The following is a 17,069-nucleotide window of genomic DNA, read 5'->3' on the forward strand; positions in this document are numbered from 1 at the left end:
TAATAGGGGCAAAGAGATTGTATGAGAAAAGATTAGGGGTAACAAAAAAGGGAACCCTAAGGTATTTTATAAGCCTATAAAGAATAAAAGCTTAGTCAAAGGTAGGGTGGAGCCAATCAAGGACCAAAAGGAAATCTTTTTGTGGAGGCAGAGGGCATGGCTTATGTACTGAATGAATATTTTGCATCTGTCTTCACAAAAGAAGAGCATGCAGCCAATGCCACAGTATCAGAGGAGAGGGTAGAGAAATTGGATACGATAAGAATAAACTGAGAGGAGGTACTAAAAAGGTTGTCAGTGCTCAAGGTAAATAAGTCACTCGGTCTGAACTGGATGCATCCTAGGTTACTGAGGTAAGTAATGGTGGAAATAGAGGAGGTTCTGGCCACCATCTTTCAATCTTCCTTGGACACCAAGGTAGTGCAGAGGACTGGAGAGTTGCAAATGTTACTCCCCTGTACAAAAAGGGGCAGAAGGATAAACCTGGGAACTACAGGCCAGTCAGCCTAACATCAGTAGTGCGGAAACTTCTAGAGACTCTAATCCGAGACAGAATAAATTTTCATTTAGAAAGATATATGGGTTAATAAAGGACAGCCAACACGGATTTGTTAAAAGCAAATCATATCTAACAAATATGATAGAGATTTTTGATGAAGTAACGGAGAGGGTGGATGAAGGTAGTGCAGTTGATGTAGTTTATGTGGATTTTCAAAAGGCGTTTGATAAAATGCCACATACGAGACTTGTAAGCAAAATAGAAGCCCTTGGTATTAAAGGGACAGTGGCAGCATGGATACAGAACTGGCTGGGAGACAGAAAGCAAAGAGTGGTGGTGAACAGTTGTTTTTCTGACTGGAAGGAAGTGTGCAGTGGTGTCCCCCAGGGATCGGTATTGGGACCACTGCTGTTTTTGATCTATATAACTGACCTGAACTTGGGTATAGGGAGTACAATTTCCAAGTTTGCAGATGACACTAAGCTAGGAAAACAGTGAGGAGGATAGTAACAGACTGCAAATGGACAGACTGGTGAAATGGGCAGACAGGTGGCAGATAAGGTTTAATGTGGAGAAATGCGAAGTGATGCATTTTGGGAGGAAGAATGAGGAGAGGCCATATAAGCTGATGGTACAATCTTAAAGTGGGTGAAGGAACAGAGAGACCTGGGGGTTCATATAAGTAAATCGTTGAAGCTTATAAAACACTGGTTAGGCCTCAGCGAGAGACTGTGTTCAGTTCTGGGCACCACACTTTAAGAAGGATGTCAAGGCATTGGAGATTTACCAGGATGGTACCAGGAATGAGGGACTTCAGTTATCAGGAGAGGCTAGAGAAGCGAGAATTATACTCCTTGGAGCAGAGAAGGTTGAGAGGAGACTTAATAGAAGTTTTCAAAATTATGAGGGGATTCGATAGGGTGAACAAGGAGAAACTATGGGTGGGTCGGTAACCCTGGAACACCGATTTAAAATAGTTGTTAAAAGAAACAGAGGGGTGGTGAGGAGAATTTTTTTCAACAACAACTTAGATTTATATAGCGCCCTCCACGCCGGACGGCGTCTCAGAGCGCTTTACAGCAACGGATCCTGAGACCGAGCCGGGGGGGGGGAAGATAACCAAAGGCGCAGTCGAAAAGAAAGGTCTTCAGCAGAGACCTGAAAATAGGAAGGGACGGAGTGAGGCGAAGGGAGAAAGCAAGGGAGTTCCAGAGCCTCTGGGCATAGTGGCTGAAGACACGGCCGCCGAGGGTGGAGCAGAGGATTCAGGGGACGAGGAGGAACAAAGGCAACGGATACTGTTTTGAGGAGAGAGGAGGTCAGAGAGTTTCACACAGCAAGTTGTTTGGATCTGGAATGCATTGCCTGAAAGGGTGGTGGAAGCCGATTCGATAACAACTTTTAGGAGAGAAGTAGATAATTATTTGGGGAGAACAAGGTTGCAGGGCTCTGGGGTGAGTGCGGGGGAGTGGGAATCAATTGGATAGCTCTTTCCAAAGAGCCGGCACAGACATGATTGGCCGAATGGCTGTATAATTCTATGAACTTCCAATGTGAAAGGCGATTATATCAAATGCAATGATTATCATTAATAATAATAATATTATGTATAATAATTAATCCATGTTGATATTTATGCTCCACGTGACTTCACACCTCATATTCCCCCCCACCTACACCCACTCAGCCACCTCTGAATAAGTGCCTGGGAACAAGCCAATAGCCAACCTTAAATTATGATGTGAATAGTAATGGAGGAAGGGGGTGAGGGGGAGAGAGGAAAGAGAGGATAACAGAGAACCCAAGAACAAAACAACAGCAATGAAATTACATTTGTATAGCGCCTTTCGCTTTGAGAGGATGTCCCAAGGCACTGGACAACAACAACTTGTGTGGAGAGAGGCGGAGGATCAAAGAAAGGTGAGGGTAAAAATGTGAAACACGAATAAAACATAGATTAATACCCTCAACCATTTTAGAGTCGGGTTTTAAACTCAGATTAGAAAGATAATATTAATAATATTAATTAATAATATTTCTAAGTCTACCAAGACCTACACAGGATCAAGCTCTCCAGGACACTGCCCCACAAAAAGGGTGCTATATAAACACAAGTTGCTGTTGTTGAAGTGTAGCAACCTGTGTATTTTTGTGGGCAAAGGCGGTAGCCAATTTGCACAGCAATGTCCTGCCACGAAGTGAACGAACAATAATATGTGGTGGTGTTGGGTTTGTGGATGTCCTCCCGACGTGAAAGGCGCTGTAAGATACAATTTGTTATTGTTGTTGTGGAGTTTGGTGTGGGAGAGGACAGGGTTCTGGATGGTCCGAAGCTTATGTAGGGAGGAGCTTAGGACTACACCAAGAATGACAACCACTTTGGGGTGGGGATTGGGGAGAAGAAAGAGGTTGACACTAGAGACCTGTTGATGGCAATGGAATCTCGCATAATGAAAATCAAAGCTGCTCGAGAGAGAGGAGCTGGGGAGAAACCTGAAATAAAAAACACACACAGACACTGGAATTAAAACCAGGCTCACCGCCTTGTAATCATCCCATGGAACCAGGAGGGAAAAGTGCCGTTCTGAACGACTTTGCGAGCCTGAGTCTCGTTGAACCATCGAATCGTAGCTCTCTTCTTCAGAACACGCTGCTCCTCGACCTCCTGCAGGCTGACCTGTGACAAACTACTGGCTATGTGGTCCCGCGGGTTGTCAAAGGGAGTTGCCTGAAGGAAATAAACAGCGAATTGTAGCAAACACGAAGGTCCCTCTGGCTGTGCGTTCAGTACAATTTACGTTTATGTAATGCTTATCCATCCCCGAATCCCTCCGCTTCGTCCCCTCCCTCACCTCCCTCAAGGCCTGTGTAAAGACCTTCCTCTTCCACCGTGCCTTCAGCCACCCCCACCACCCCTACCGATTATCCCCTCTTGATTCCAACCCCCAGCTTAGGGTGCAAACCTTTAACTGTCCAGCACCTTGGGTTGTCCTACAGCTGCTGTACAAATATATTTTGTTGTTGTTTTGTTTCCTGCTGTGAAGATGTTTCAAAACACTGGCTGGGAATAATGTGAGACCCCTGGAGGTGGGGGGGCCACAGTGGGGTAAAAAGATGACCAAAAACATGGTCAAAGACGCAAATCTTAGGCTGGCTTTGAAAGTGTGCGTGTGTAAGGGGGAGTGCGGGGGTGGGGGATGATTGGGGGCAAGTTGGAGGGCTTCCCAAAGAGTGACGGCAGAATGGCTGAACTCTAGCCCATCCACCATTGGGCGTATCGAGCGGGGGTAATGAAGCTGACCAGTGTTTGTTGAGTGCAGGGAGTGGCCGGGTCAGTGGGGTGACAGGAGGTGGCAGAACTGGATGAGGGCGAGGCCTTGGAGGGAATCTGAGGGTGAAATTAAAGGCGTGTTGAAAACAGGATTTTCTCATTACAAAACCATCACTATGTCTGAGGAAGAAATGTGACAGCTGGGGGTGAGGCAGTCAGGCAACTCTCCATTTATACAGTACCTTTCCCCATGGAAACCCCTTTCACATCTTTAAGCACTTTTACAGAATGATTTTAAATTAACGGAGTTAGGAAAAGTCAACAGTGGGGGTAGGAAGTGACCATCTGGGACTGGTTTGCTCAGCTTTGCTAAATCACAGGTGCCTGGTTTGTTTTGTTTTAAAACAGCCGCAGGAAAAGTGACGTTAGTAGTTGAAGCAACATTAGAAGATTCCTGTGGGCTGAGGTCAGAACACAGCCTCGGGACAGCCTTTGCACTGACTTACACAGCTGCTGAAGGCATAAAAGTGACTGAATGATTTCAACAACCGAGGTTGCTCAATTCTCTAGTGATTCCAGCTCTTTCCTCTTCCTGATGTGACCGCATCAACTCTCGGCCACTCACAACATTGAGGCGGGTGGGCTTTAGCAAGGCTAGAAACCCAGGGACTCGCAAGGTCACAATGCTTGCACAGTGGAGGGACTTAGAAAAACACTCAGATTAAAACCAGCCACGGTTTAGATCCAACTGGGCTGAAAGGTCACTGTCTGGATCACAGAAAGGTGAGTTTTAAAGCAGGGCTTTTTCCATTACAAGTCTGGAAAAGTTTAACAGCGACCAGGCAGCTGCTATTAATACAGCACCCTTCCCATGAAAGAAACCTCTTAATACAGCGCTTTAGAGAATGAGATTAATTGGGAATCAGATGCACGAGTGGCCAGATTTTACAAATTCTTAAATGCAGCCCTAACAGAGAAAATTCCCCATCATGCAAGTACTAGATCTCCTTCCCTCTCTTTTCCCACCCTCCATAGAAACCTATAATAATAATAATCCTTGCATTTGATATAGCGCTTGAGATGTCTCAAAGCGCTTCACAGAATATATTGTAAAGTGTATTTTGTGGACAAAACGCGGCAGCCAATTGTGCACAGCAGTGTCCCACAAACAGTCATGGATTGACTGACCACATTTTTTTGTAGAAGGATTACTAACTACGTAAAAGCAATCTGCAAATCGACTAATAACCGGGTTCCTACTTACTGTTAGGTAAACAGAGGTGTGTGGAGTAAGTAAACTTGTTTAAGATTTGGCCCTGCCCAGGAATCAAACCTGGGTGCTCTCGCTTGCTTCTATAACACAGAAGGAGACCTTTCAGTCCATCGTCCCTGTGCTGGATCTTTTAAGAGCAATTCTTACAGACCCATTTACCTGCCCTTTCCCTCTGCCCCCGTAGTAGAACACTCACCACCACACAAGCTGTAACCCTCCCCACGACCACACAGGACTGAGAAGCTAAAGGACAGGATAATTAGATATTTAAGTGTGGAGAGAACGGACTTTTTTTTTGTTAAAGACACAACAAATGGATTAGGAAAAGATACGCACCTCCAATAACTTACTCCGGGGTCTGGGAACCGGAGGCTGCACCTCCGTGCGGAACTTGTCCACTGCTAGAGAACGAGGTCGAGGCTGGGGCTTCCTTTTTCTTGGAAGGGGAACTGGAGGAGTCACTGGACCTGCAACAGAACAAACGTTTGAAAAAGTATCAGCCGAGTGTCAGCCTGGCTCAGCCAGTCAAACTCTGGCCTTCGAGTCAGACAGTTGTGGGTTTGTTACCATCACAGTTTGGTTTGTTGCAACCGTTTGATTAGTCAACAACTGGATCAATAACATCCGCGCCTTGTGTGAGAGAGATAGAGAGAGAGATGGTAAAGATGACTGGGATCACCTACTTTCATTTTCCAATTCCGTTTCCATTTCCTGTTTCCTCTTCCTCTCCATTTCCTGTTCTAATTCAACCTGTCGTTTTTCTTCCTCCTGCCTCTCCAGCTGCCGCCGCATCTCAGCCACCAAGGCTCTGTACTTGCTCTGGCAGCGATATTGTTTATAGGCTGAAAAATACACAGACACAAATACACAAGAGATGGTCAAATAGACCAATTCCATCCTACCAAAAGGTTAATTTTTGCATGGTTGATAGTTTTAGATGTTCGATGCAACAACTTGGTAGTACTCTTGCCTCTGGGTTTAAGGTTGTGTTCAATGACAGGGGTTTTGAGCTCACCAGTCCAGGCTGTTAATCCAGTACAGTACTGGGGGAGTGCTACATTTTCAGATGAGGTGTTAAACCCATGACTGATTCCAAAAGGGAAAGTCAGTCCTAGGCAACAATCATCCAGATAAATAGCTCATTCGTTCTATGGCTGTTTGTGAGACTTTGCTATGTGCAAACTGGCTGCCACACCTGGTAATAATCCTTGCATTTGATTTTTTATCACATTGAAACTTCTCAAAGATCTTCAGTTTTTATTCCCCTGCAAAGTCCATTGACTGTGTATGTGTAAGCAAAGGTGGAGTCGGTTTGTACACAGCAGTTTTCCACAAACAGCCACAAAATGAATGATTTGTGTTTATTTAGGGAATGTTTGACAAAATTGATGTCCAGTGGCAATCGTGGATGTCAGGACACAGGCTGTCAACCAACCACCCCACCCTCACCATGACTGCAAGTATTTGAGATATTAAAGAGGAGAGAAAATACAATTCCATTTAAATTTATACAGCACCTTTCACATTGGAAGGATGTCTCAAGTCTCTTCACAGTGCTGGATGGGCATCAGAGCTGAGGGTGGGAGCCGAGGGGAGGGGAAAGGGTGATCAAGGAGATAAATTTCGAGATGTGCCTTGAAATAGGGGATGGTGCGAGCGAATCAGAGGGACTCCAGGACGGAGTTCCACAGGACAGGGCAAAATGGCTGAAAGCCCGGATATTGGTGGTGGGGCAGGTAGGGCAGGGTTATGGTGGGGACATGAAGCAAGCCAAATAGCAAAATGCCCTCAAAACACACAAAATCTAGTGAACCAGACCCATAGAGCAAGTAGAATAATCATGACCAATTGTTGGCACTCACTTTTCTGGATGATTATTGCAGCCTTATCAAGCCTTTCTATGCACTTTGCCAATTGATCTTGATGCCAATATTTAAAGAACAGGCGAGTCTTTCTGTGAGGGAAAAAATGAACAGATCAGTTCACTTAAACGTCAATGGTAATAAAGTTGTGAATCAACCAGTTGTTAATCCTAGGTCCCACTAAATTTAGACAGCAGTATTGTAAACTCCCAGCAACGGCAGATGGTAGTTGGTAGTTCTAACACTGCATTATGTTAGAATGCATTGGCTAACCTTACACTATAAAAGATGCACAATACACAGTGAACAATGAGATTTTACAGACCAATACCCCAGTGAATTAAACACTCTGCGACATTTGACCCTCTTGGTCTCAAACGATTAGCAAAGTTCCCTGCACCGCTATCATTTATTTCTACAGTAATCTGGACAGTATTTTGCTTGGGTATGTACCAACAGACTGTGGACAACAACAATAAAACAATTGTCATTAGGAAAGTATCTATTGCATATTTGGCACAAGACAAGAGCCAGCTCTAAAGGAAAAGGAAACAAAGAGACTTAATCTTAATTATGCAAGTCCACTGCTGATATAACGAAGTCAAAATGAAATGTGCACAAATCTTGACTGCACGTCACTCACTACTGGTCTCAGTAATACTAGCCCTGGATCCATTTTGACTTACCCACACTTCCAGTCCTTCAGGTCTGTGGTTTGGAGAAGAGCTAGGCAACTACGAAAAACAGAGAAGGATAATCTTAATTACACGCGTCAGCAGTGAACACTGCATTTCTTCAGAGACTAAAGTGCATTTTGTGTTCATTTTGTGCTAATTTCCCTTTTAAAGTCTTACAAGTAATTTCTCCTTTAGAAAAAAAACACATGGGACATTACCACAAAACAAAATGTGCTCATATGAGCAATTTTAATCCAAATAGGACTGCAGTTTGAGGAGTTAAAAGTTGATGGCTAGTGCAAATGATTCCATTTAGTTGCGGAAACTGGCATTGGAAGTCATATTCAGGCTGTGCTGATGCAAGTAAATGTTTATCAGGCCAGAGAATGCAAACTAAATTCCAACTCAGGTGCCTAAGGCATAGGATAACACATCAACTTTACAACAATCTCTGCTGCAATGGGAGACACAGTGCACCACAAGGTAGAAACTAAATGGACTGTATTTTGAGAGAACAAATCAATGGAGGAATGGTAGAACAAAGAGAAAAAGTGAAAGAGGAGAAAAATGCTGTTGTTCAAAAATAACCTTTAATGTTCAAAAGCAAACTTATTTTCGATTCTACTTTTTGAAAAAATATTCAATGGCTCCATGTAAAAAGGAGCTGTGCATCCGATTACTGCTTTGTTTAGTTTAGGAGGCTTACAGCTCACATCACACTTGTAAATCTTATTTCATTAAATCATTTTTTTTAAAAAAAAATTTACATTTGAAAAGTGTTTTTATATCAGAAGGACAACTTTATAGCGCTTTACAAGATATGGTGTAAAGTGTAGTGACTGTGAATCTTAGAGGCAAATATTAGCTATGATCCTTAATATTTAAAATGTTCCATGATTTGGGCTTATTTACCTTTCTTTTGTAAATGATATATTGGGGGTAATGAGCAATATTCCATATCTGCAAGAAAAAAAGGCAAGGATCAATATTGGATCACATCATACTACATCGCCTGTCTCACGCCCATGTGTATGGAGAAAAGGACTCAATAGAAGAAACATTAACAAGTTTCCATATATAAAAACAACATCCATTTTAGGCTAAAATGAATTCCACCACAGTGTGGTCAATCATTCAATACTAAAGGCTCTACACACCCAACGCCAATCAGAATAGTCCATTGGCATTAAGAATTGGCTTCAGGCCTCATGGCTCTGATGTAGTTGAACGTTGAGTGGGTTAGTGAGAATGAAATGTACGTTCCACCCATGGCTGCCCAAAGCAGAATTCAGCGAGACAAAACAACATTGTGAGGCCTTAGCTCAGCTCCCCAGAGTTATTGCTGCATTTGTACCTTTCCGCAAACTCCTCAAAAAGCGGTCTCCACGAATATCCTTCTCTGCGGATTCGGATAGTTTCCAATAACCCATTGTATCGCAGCTGAAACAAACGGAACCAGTACAGCATGTCAGCCATACAAGCTTAATGACGCTAAACATTTAGATCACAAGGGAGGTTTAGATGAAAATGCGCTTCCCAAATGACACTACTTAGAAATGAATGTTGTGGATCCCGGTTATTACGCGCTTCATTAAAGCACAAGTTCACTTATTTAAGCTGCAGACACACAAGTTTAAAAAAGGCTGACTTTTGGGTCATCGGGTCACCGCTAACATCCCTTTTAATAAAAATTAATAATCTTTTTGGTTCGCCAGCCTTCATGTTGGGAGGACGTCCCAAAACATTTGACAGGGTACACTGTAAAGTGCAGTGACTGTGTTTTTGTGAGTAAACTTCCTGAACAAGAAGGTGAAGGAAGTGTTGATGCTTACTGGCCCAGCATTGTCAAACTCAGATTTGTACTGACCTGTACGTGTGGTTCACAAACAACTGTACGAGCCACACCAAACGAAAACGACTACAACAGACATTGCATATTTGTGTATACTTATGTCGAAAACACTGGGCGTTTTCAAATATTTCACATTAATAACATAACATGTAGGAGCAAGACTAGGACATTCAGGCCTTCGAGCCTGCCCCACCATTCAATCATGGCTGATCTTCTCATCTAACTCCAGCTAATAACCTAACCCTGCCTTATTCCCATATCCCATATCCCTTAATCCCATATCCCTTAATTCAATTCAAACTTGTAGAAATTACCACAATAGTTCATTAATTTTCAAATGTAACTTTGCAAATAAGTTAATAATGCTTGTGCAGTGGCACATGCTAGTTGCTAGTATTTAACCTTCGCCTCGCTCATGTGTCTCCTTCAAAGTTCATCTCAAGACCATGCCCCATCTGCCTATCCTCCACCCTTTTTGATTCCAACCCCTTAGCTCAGGAGTAAAATCTCAACTGTCCAGCATTTTGGGACATCCTTCCAATATGAAAGGTGCTATATAAATGTAATTTGTTGTTATTAGTGACATCGTGACAACATAACCGCGTAAAATTCAGCCTTTTTTTTAAAAATCACAGAACCCGGATTTCTGCACAGTGAAGCCACGGGTCGTGTGATAAGTATCGTCACAATACTGAAGTCTTGTTTTAAGGCAGATTTGGATTGATGGACCCAAATGACCTGGTTGCAATGGGGGTTCTACTGTATACACAAGTGGGGCAGCTAATTTACACAGACAGCATCCCGTAATCAACAGTGAAATAAGTAGCTGTTAATTTGTATTTGTTGGTCGAATTGGATTTGTAGGGGAATGTAAAACAGGATAACCAAAAGAAAGCTTCAAGTTATTAGCAACATACATACGGCGGAACCACAAGCCAAATGGAATCTAAATTAATGACACAACCAAAAACCTTTACCAGATAGGAGCATCAATACTAGAAACCAATTTATTCCAAACACACAGAACCGCACACTGAATAGCATGAGAACTCTCATCTGCACTCTGCTATTGGTATTTCCTCTCACCGTTGGTTGTACTCAAGTCACAAGACTTACCTGATCCATCAGGAATTTGCTATCCAACTGGCTGGGTAATTTATTAGTGTTCGATTTGATGCAGCGAATGAAATGTGGGTTTGCTGCAAACATCTTCTCCATCAGCACCGATAGAGAGTGCTTCAAAAGACAAAAAGTTCCTGTCAGTGCTATATTTAGAGGGAAATATTGAGTTTTCACAACAACCAGGTTGAAATCCTACACTTTACCCCAAGTCCAATACTAGTTCATATGTTTAAACATCCCAAAGAAAACTATGATGTGAACATTCTGAGCTGCACATTTAATATCCCATCATCTCATAAAGACTAATGTTGCAAAAACAACCCGATGGTGCATTTTCTGGTGTCCGACATTTAGAAGTGGGGGGAAAATTAGACAAGTGTTTCAGAGCTCTGTGACTCACCGAAAGAATTGGCATTTAGCAGGTCAAAAAAGCCACAACCAAATCAGTTAAAATCTACAGAAATTTCCATTTGTCTGTCTCCCATCTCTCTACCACAAACCTTCTGATCAATGCTTTAACAAAAATATAATCCGGGTCCCATGTGTTTCAGCTAATAGTGAAGTTAGACACAGCAGTCCCCAGCCTTAGGTAAGCCTGAAGGATGAGATAATTAACCACATCAAATCTCACTAGACCACGTCTTTCCTGGGAAAAGAGGAACGGCAAGCTGTAACTCACACAATAGAACTGGCAGCGATGGCATGGTTTAATAAAATTAATACTTGAAATTAATGCCACTCTCACAGCCCAGGAAAATTTCCTCCTCAAATTTAAAACCAAACATGGTTGGATGATTGTAACAGCTTAACAACATTAAAAAGCAACAGGAGTTCATTCTGTAGCTTTGGTGGATTTCAAGGTTCTGGTTCTGATTGTACATTGGAGAATTAAGACTATTAAACATTATATTGTTATTGTAATTGTATTTTAACTCTGCAAAGTCAGTGTAGTAACCTGTAGGGTTAAGCTGTATTTGAGAGAGAGAGAGAGATAGAATGCTGATACTGTTGCTCAATGTGCTGGATTGCCCGATCTCTTTGATGATAAACTGCAGCCAAAATAAATGGGGCACGAAACAGCAGAATTTCCATTTCAACATCACAGACAACATGCCAGTTCCTGAGCAAGAGCACGGCCAGCTTCACCCTGAGTACGAACAGCTCAGGATTTAGATGGTCATTAAAACATGTAAAATGCATTACAAAAAAGAATCACGTGCAGGTGTTCCCCAGGGCTCTGTCCTCAATCCTCTCCTTTTTAATATCAACAAACTCTATCACTGTTTCCAACCTCAACTCCAGGACCACTGCTGTTCTGATGGAATGTCGATCAAACATAAAATGCTGGATCAGAGCCAATTTTTTCCAGTTGAGTATTGACAAGACCGAGGCCTTCCTGCTAGAGTCCCGTCAGCACCTCCTTCATCAGATCACTGTTCACGGACGCACTGTCCCCCTCAACGAGCCAGTACGGAATCTTGGCGTCTTGTTCGACCCTCAACTGCCCTCTATACACCACATCCGTGCCATGCATTCCCCACATTGCCCACCTCCGCCACGATCTCCCTGCTCAACGGACTTCCCATTTCTTCCAATCACAAGCTGCGGGTTATTCAGAACTCTGTCACTCCCGTCCTCTCCTGTACTCATCTCTGTGACCTGATCATCCCATCTTCGCCCGGCTTCACTGGCTTCCCATCCCCCAGAGGATTGAGTTCAAGATCCTCATTCTCATTCTAAAGCCCTCCACGGTTTTGCTCCTCCCTACCTCTGCGATCCACTAAACATTTACCAACCTGCCCACTCTATCCGCTTGACATGTACTTGCTTGCTCCACGTCCCCCGCCCAGCCCGCTCCACCACTGGCAGTTGGGCCTTGAGCCTTTCTGTCCCATCCACTGGAAATCCATCCCACATTCCCCACCCTCACCCCTTTGCTGATCTCCTTCATGGCCCGTCTCAAAACCTTCCTCTTCGACTGGGTTTCGGACATCTACCCTCCTCCACCCCTCTTGATTCCAACCTCCAGCTTGGTTGCAAACCCTTGACTGTCAAGCGCCTTGGGACTTCCTTCCAACATGAAAGTCACTATATAAATGCAATTTGTCAGTGATGACAAGCTTTCACTTCTGCTCTGACTCCAACATTTAATAAAATGACCAGGAGATTGGGTGAACAAATTGCATAACAGAGGTGAAAGCCTGATGACGACAAAAACAACAAATTGCATTTATATAGCACCTTTCACATCGAGAGGATGTCCCAAGATTGTGGGCACAGAGAGACCAGGCTGAGGAGATGAGAATGAGCAGATCAGAGAGATAGGGCGGGAAGAGATTTATACGAGAACCTTGAAGTCGATCCATTCAGAGTTAGAGAGATGGGAATGTAGTTTGGTATGTGTGAGAAATGAGCGATGACTGTTTGGGATTTACTGTATCTTTTGGATGGTGGAGCTGGCGAGACCCCCAGTGAGGAGTGCATTTGAGAGGTCAAGGCAAGAGTTGGTAAAAGAGGTGTTTAGTGTGAGGTAGAAACGGAAGCGGGCATGTGGTGAAGGTGATGCAAAGCAGTCTTTATGGTTTTCATCTTAAGCAGTGTTGATGCTTTAGTCTTTAAAAGATCCTGTCCTCAGTTGCCTAAACTGTAACTTTGTACTGCTTCCCCTGGAACTTTTGAGATGAACTTTTTTAGGCTAATAGAGGTCAATGTCTTAACATTCAGACCATGTATTAAAAGCTCTGGATCATGCTACTGTAATAACGCACACCGACAAACAAAAAATTGTGCTAAAAAACAAGCCAGCCCAGAAGTTGGCCTCAGAGCTTCCTGTGGACAAGTGCAACAGTTCAGTATCTCGCTTCCTTTGAACAAAACACTTTCATAAAAAAAAGTTGCACCTAATTTTGATCACAATGCAAACAAATAAAGTGCAGGATTCACACATACTTTAAACTTTGCTCCGACAGATTGCTTCCTGGTGCTGTTGAAGTTGTCTTCATTTCTTTGTACTAACTGGAAAACCAAAGCAAGATATGCAGAACATGAATTCACACGCTCTAACTCTCAGCTGGAATTGTTTTCATTCATCAATACAGTTGTGAAATAAGGGAACTGCCAGAGGAGAGCAATGAGGAATGAGCTAATGGCAAAGATTAGACATTAGGGTTCTCCCATGGTGAAAGGAGATATCTTTCCATGCACCTTTATTGAGGGATACAATTTTTTAACATACGATTGAAAAAGCAAACATGAACGGTATTTTAGCAACACACCAAGACATTTGAGAAGTCTAGACAAGAGGGCACAGGTTTAAAGTTGCAAAGGGCAATTTTAGGACAGACACTAATAACTATTTATTTACCCAGAGGGTAATTAATGACTGAAAAAGGTTGATGGGAAGGGTGATCGAGGCGAGGACACTGGAATCATTATTTAAATAAAACAGCTTGATGCTGCAATGGAATGATGGTCGGATGCGTACTCTGGAAGGATGAGGCCAAATGGGTTAAAGGGGTTTCTTCATCTGAACTAATCTAGCGATCTGAAATAACTCACCTTTGCCCTTTGCTGAGGCATCAAGGTTCCTGTTCTTGAAACTGTAGCTGTAATTACAAATCAATATCCCAAGGAATCAGAACAATGGCATTTTTTCCACATAAACGGAAAGGAAGGCCAGGCCACAAAGTGGCAGACATATAAAACACAATGTGCCTGCAGGTTATGTTGCTCTCCAATTGTCTAAACCTGCATGTTTTTCTCCTCCTTTTCTGATCTCAAAGTCAACGCTCCTTCCACAATGTTGGTAATAAATAAAATAATAATCCTTGCATTTGATATAGTGCTTTTCAAGCCTTCGAGACATCTCAAAGTGTTTCACAGCATATACTGTAAAGTGAATTAACCGTATATTTGTAAATATTATATTGGTAACTCAGTAAAGTGTGGGAGAAATTAACCAGGTCCCACCGTTCATTCCACAGTGCAGCACATCATCTCTCCAGGCAGACCTGCTGGAGGTTAATGACCTCTTGCAAAACGCTTACATTTGCCTGTCTGGATTCGGGTCATCAATACTGTTTGTATCTCACATGAAATCTAAAGTTTAATGCACTTTACTCGCAATGCAAATATTCAGGACACATTTTTTTAAAAAAAAATCACAATACCAAGTCCAGCATTTGCTTACTGCCAACAATCTGAAATGATCCGCTGGAAATAGTTACCTGAAAAGAGTACACTTAGCAGAGGGGTGATGCTGTTAATGAAGAGCCCTCGAATGCTTGCTGGAATTGTATCACGGTTCTTCTCCAGAAACCCTGATGCATTGTACAGGACCTGGGGGGACACAGGGCACAAGTTCAGCAACAACATACTTTTTTTTGTAATACTGGCCTCTAAGAAATGGTGGGGAGAATTTTCATCTGGGTCAACATTTACTCTTTTTATGCAGCATTCCATAATTTGACATATTCTTAAATACAGCCTTATTTTGAGAAGCCAGTATTTCTGTACGTTTCCTTTTTGGAATCCTGAAGCGTAATGGTGAGCACACTCGCCTCACAAGCGAGAGGACCCGGGTTCGATTCCCGGGCAGGGCGAAAACTTAGGCAAGTTTTTTACTCCACAAGCCTCTGTTTACCTAGCAGTCAGTAGCAACCTGGTTGTTGGTCGATTGGCGGATTATTTTCCGGTGGAAATAAACCCTCCTTTTTCTAAAAAGGTTTTTTTTTTCTTTTTTAAAATCTGGTCACTCAATCCACAATTGTTTGTAGGGCAATTGGCTGCCGCATTTCACCCTCAGTTATTTCACTTTACAATATATTTTGTAAAGCGCTTTGAGAAGTCTAATCAACGTGATATCAAATGCAAAGATTATGAATATCATTAAGGGTGATATTCAATTATCTGGAGTAAAAGCCTGACATTCCAGACTAATGTTTATAATGGAGACTGTGTTGGTTTTTGACTAGATGCTTCCGAGGAGATACTCTGAGCATTTATGGTCAGATGTTAAACACCAGAGTCTGAGTGTCCTTGAGATCTGTGGCAGCATTTGGTTATACAACAGATTAAAACAAACACAACACGTGTCCCTGCTGGATTACTCGGTACCCTAAATAAGAAATGGTTTAACATCTACAAAACATACATACCTACCTACTTCCAAAGACCAGGATGTGTGTTGATATTTAGGGACCTTAATACAGTTGGCATTTATATAAAGCCTTTCATATCGGCAGGATATCTCAGAGTGCTTCACAATGCTGGATGGCCACCCAAGATGGGGGTGGGAGCCGAGGGTGGGCTGGGGAGGAACCAATGTTAACCCAAGATTTCAACTTTTTTCCCCCCACCCACTTTGCTGTGAATGTTTCTGCTTCACACATTAGCCATTCCACAGCCTCTCTGAATGAGATTAACAATTACTACAATATTACAGGATTTTGTTTGCCCTAGAAACCAAATTCAAATGTGGTCGCTCAATCCACGACTGTTTCTGGGACACTGTTGTGCGCGATTGGTTGCTGTATTTTGCCCACAAAATACACAGCCCACAAAATACAGTCAGTCCACTTTGCAGTACATTCTGTGAAATACTTTGAGACATCTCAGTGACGTGATAAGGCGCTATATTAAATGTAAGAATTATTTTATATTCTGCCAGCCATCCAGATACAGACGTCACAAACTCACCTCACACAGCAGAGGGGAAGGAAATTTTCCATACCTGGATTGGGCTGCATTTGGACACAAACTCAGGAGGTGAAACGTTAGTGCTCTATTATTATCATCATCATTTATAATAATAATATTTGCATTTGAAATAGCACTTTACCACGTTGTCAAAACACCTCAAAGCGCTTGACAAAGTTTTACTTGAGTGGACAACATACAGTCTCCCTAAACCCCCGCATCATTTCTTTCAGCTCACATTCATTTTTTTACATAAATGACACACCTTTCCTGCGTAGTGCATCACTGTGAAGGCTGGGCTGCGACGTCGGTCTATTTTATAGCATGAATTGCCTTTGAAGCTGGTGTTAAGCTTATCAACAAATGTCTTGTCAGATGCCTAGAATGACGCATAGAGACACAAGATACACTTGTTAAACCTGGCCGGGGTGCAATTCGAAACCAAACACACTTCTCCAAACACCCAGATGTATTTTGACACATTCAAATGATAAATTAAAAGGTACACACACCCACATGTATGCATGTGTGTGCACTCGCATAAAACAATTACCTGGTTAAGGTATCAAAAACATAGCCAATCCTTTTTGGGGACTGTAATCTGCTCATCAAAATATTAAGTCTCAATGAAAAGAATAAATATTAAGAATAATAATCTTTCGATCTGATATAGCCTCCTGTGTAGTCGAAACGTCTTAACAACAACAAAATTACATTTATAGAGCGCCTTTCACTTTGGGAGGACGTCTCAAGGCGCTGGACAATCAGGGGTCAGGACCCGAGCATGGAGGAGGGGTGGGGTGAGGGAAGGCAGAG

The 17,069-nt window shown here is 42.6% G+C and overlaps 1 protein-coding gene across 2 annotated transcripts in view; it reads right to left on the reverse strand.

The window, feature by feature from the left end:
* The window catches only part of LOC103181001 (myosin-IIIb), a 70,319-nt gene that overhangs the window by 9,803 nt on the left and 43,447 nt on the right, over positions 1-17,069 (reverse strand). Inside the window, exons 14-25 of one of the 2 annotated variants that reach the window (XM_007897185.2) lie at positions 16,519-16,632; positions 14,783-14,894; positions 14,115-14,161; positions 13,506-13,571; positions 10,551-10,670; positions 8,937-9,022; positions 8,495-8,542; positions 7,592-7,639; positions 6,906-6,997; positions 5,727-5,885; positions 5,380-5,510; positions 3,040-3,227 (exon numbers count right to left, since the gene is read on the reverse strand). In XM_007897185.2, the coding sequence (XP_007895376.2) occupies positions 3,040-3,227; positions 5,380-5,510; positions 5,727-5,885; positions 6,906-6,997; positions 7,592-7,639; positions 8,495-8,542; positions 8,937-9,022; positions 10,551-10,670; positions 13,506-13,571; positions 14,115-14,161; positions 14,783-14,894; positions 16,519-16,632 (1,211 nt within the window). Of the gene's footprint in view, positions 1-3,039; positions 3,228-5,379; positions 5,514-5,726; positions 5,886-6,905; positions 6,998-7,591; positions 7,640-8,494; positions 8,543-8,936; positions 9,023-10,550; positions 10,671-13,505; positions 13,572-14,114; positions 14,162-14,782; positions 14,895-16,518; positions 16,633-17,069 lie in introns of both variants that reach the window. The other variant, XM_007897184.2, reaches the window with a different exon arrangement.

The sequence above is a fragment of the Callorhinchus milii genome, unplaced genomic scaffold (genome assembly GCF_018977255.1).
Source record: "Callorhinchus milii isolate IMCB2004 unplaced genomic scaffold, IMCB_Cmil_1.0 Scaffold1, whole genome shotgun sequence".
Lineage (NCBI taxonomy): Eukaryota > Metazoa > Chordata > Chondrichthyes > Chimaeriformes > Callorhinchidae > Callorhinchus > Callorhinchus milii.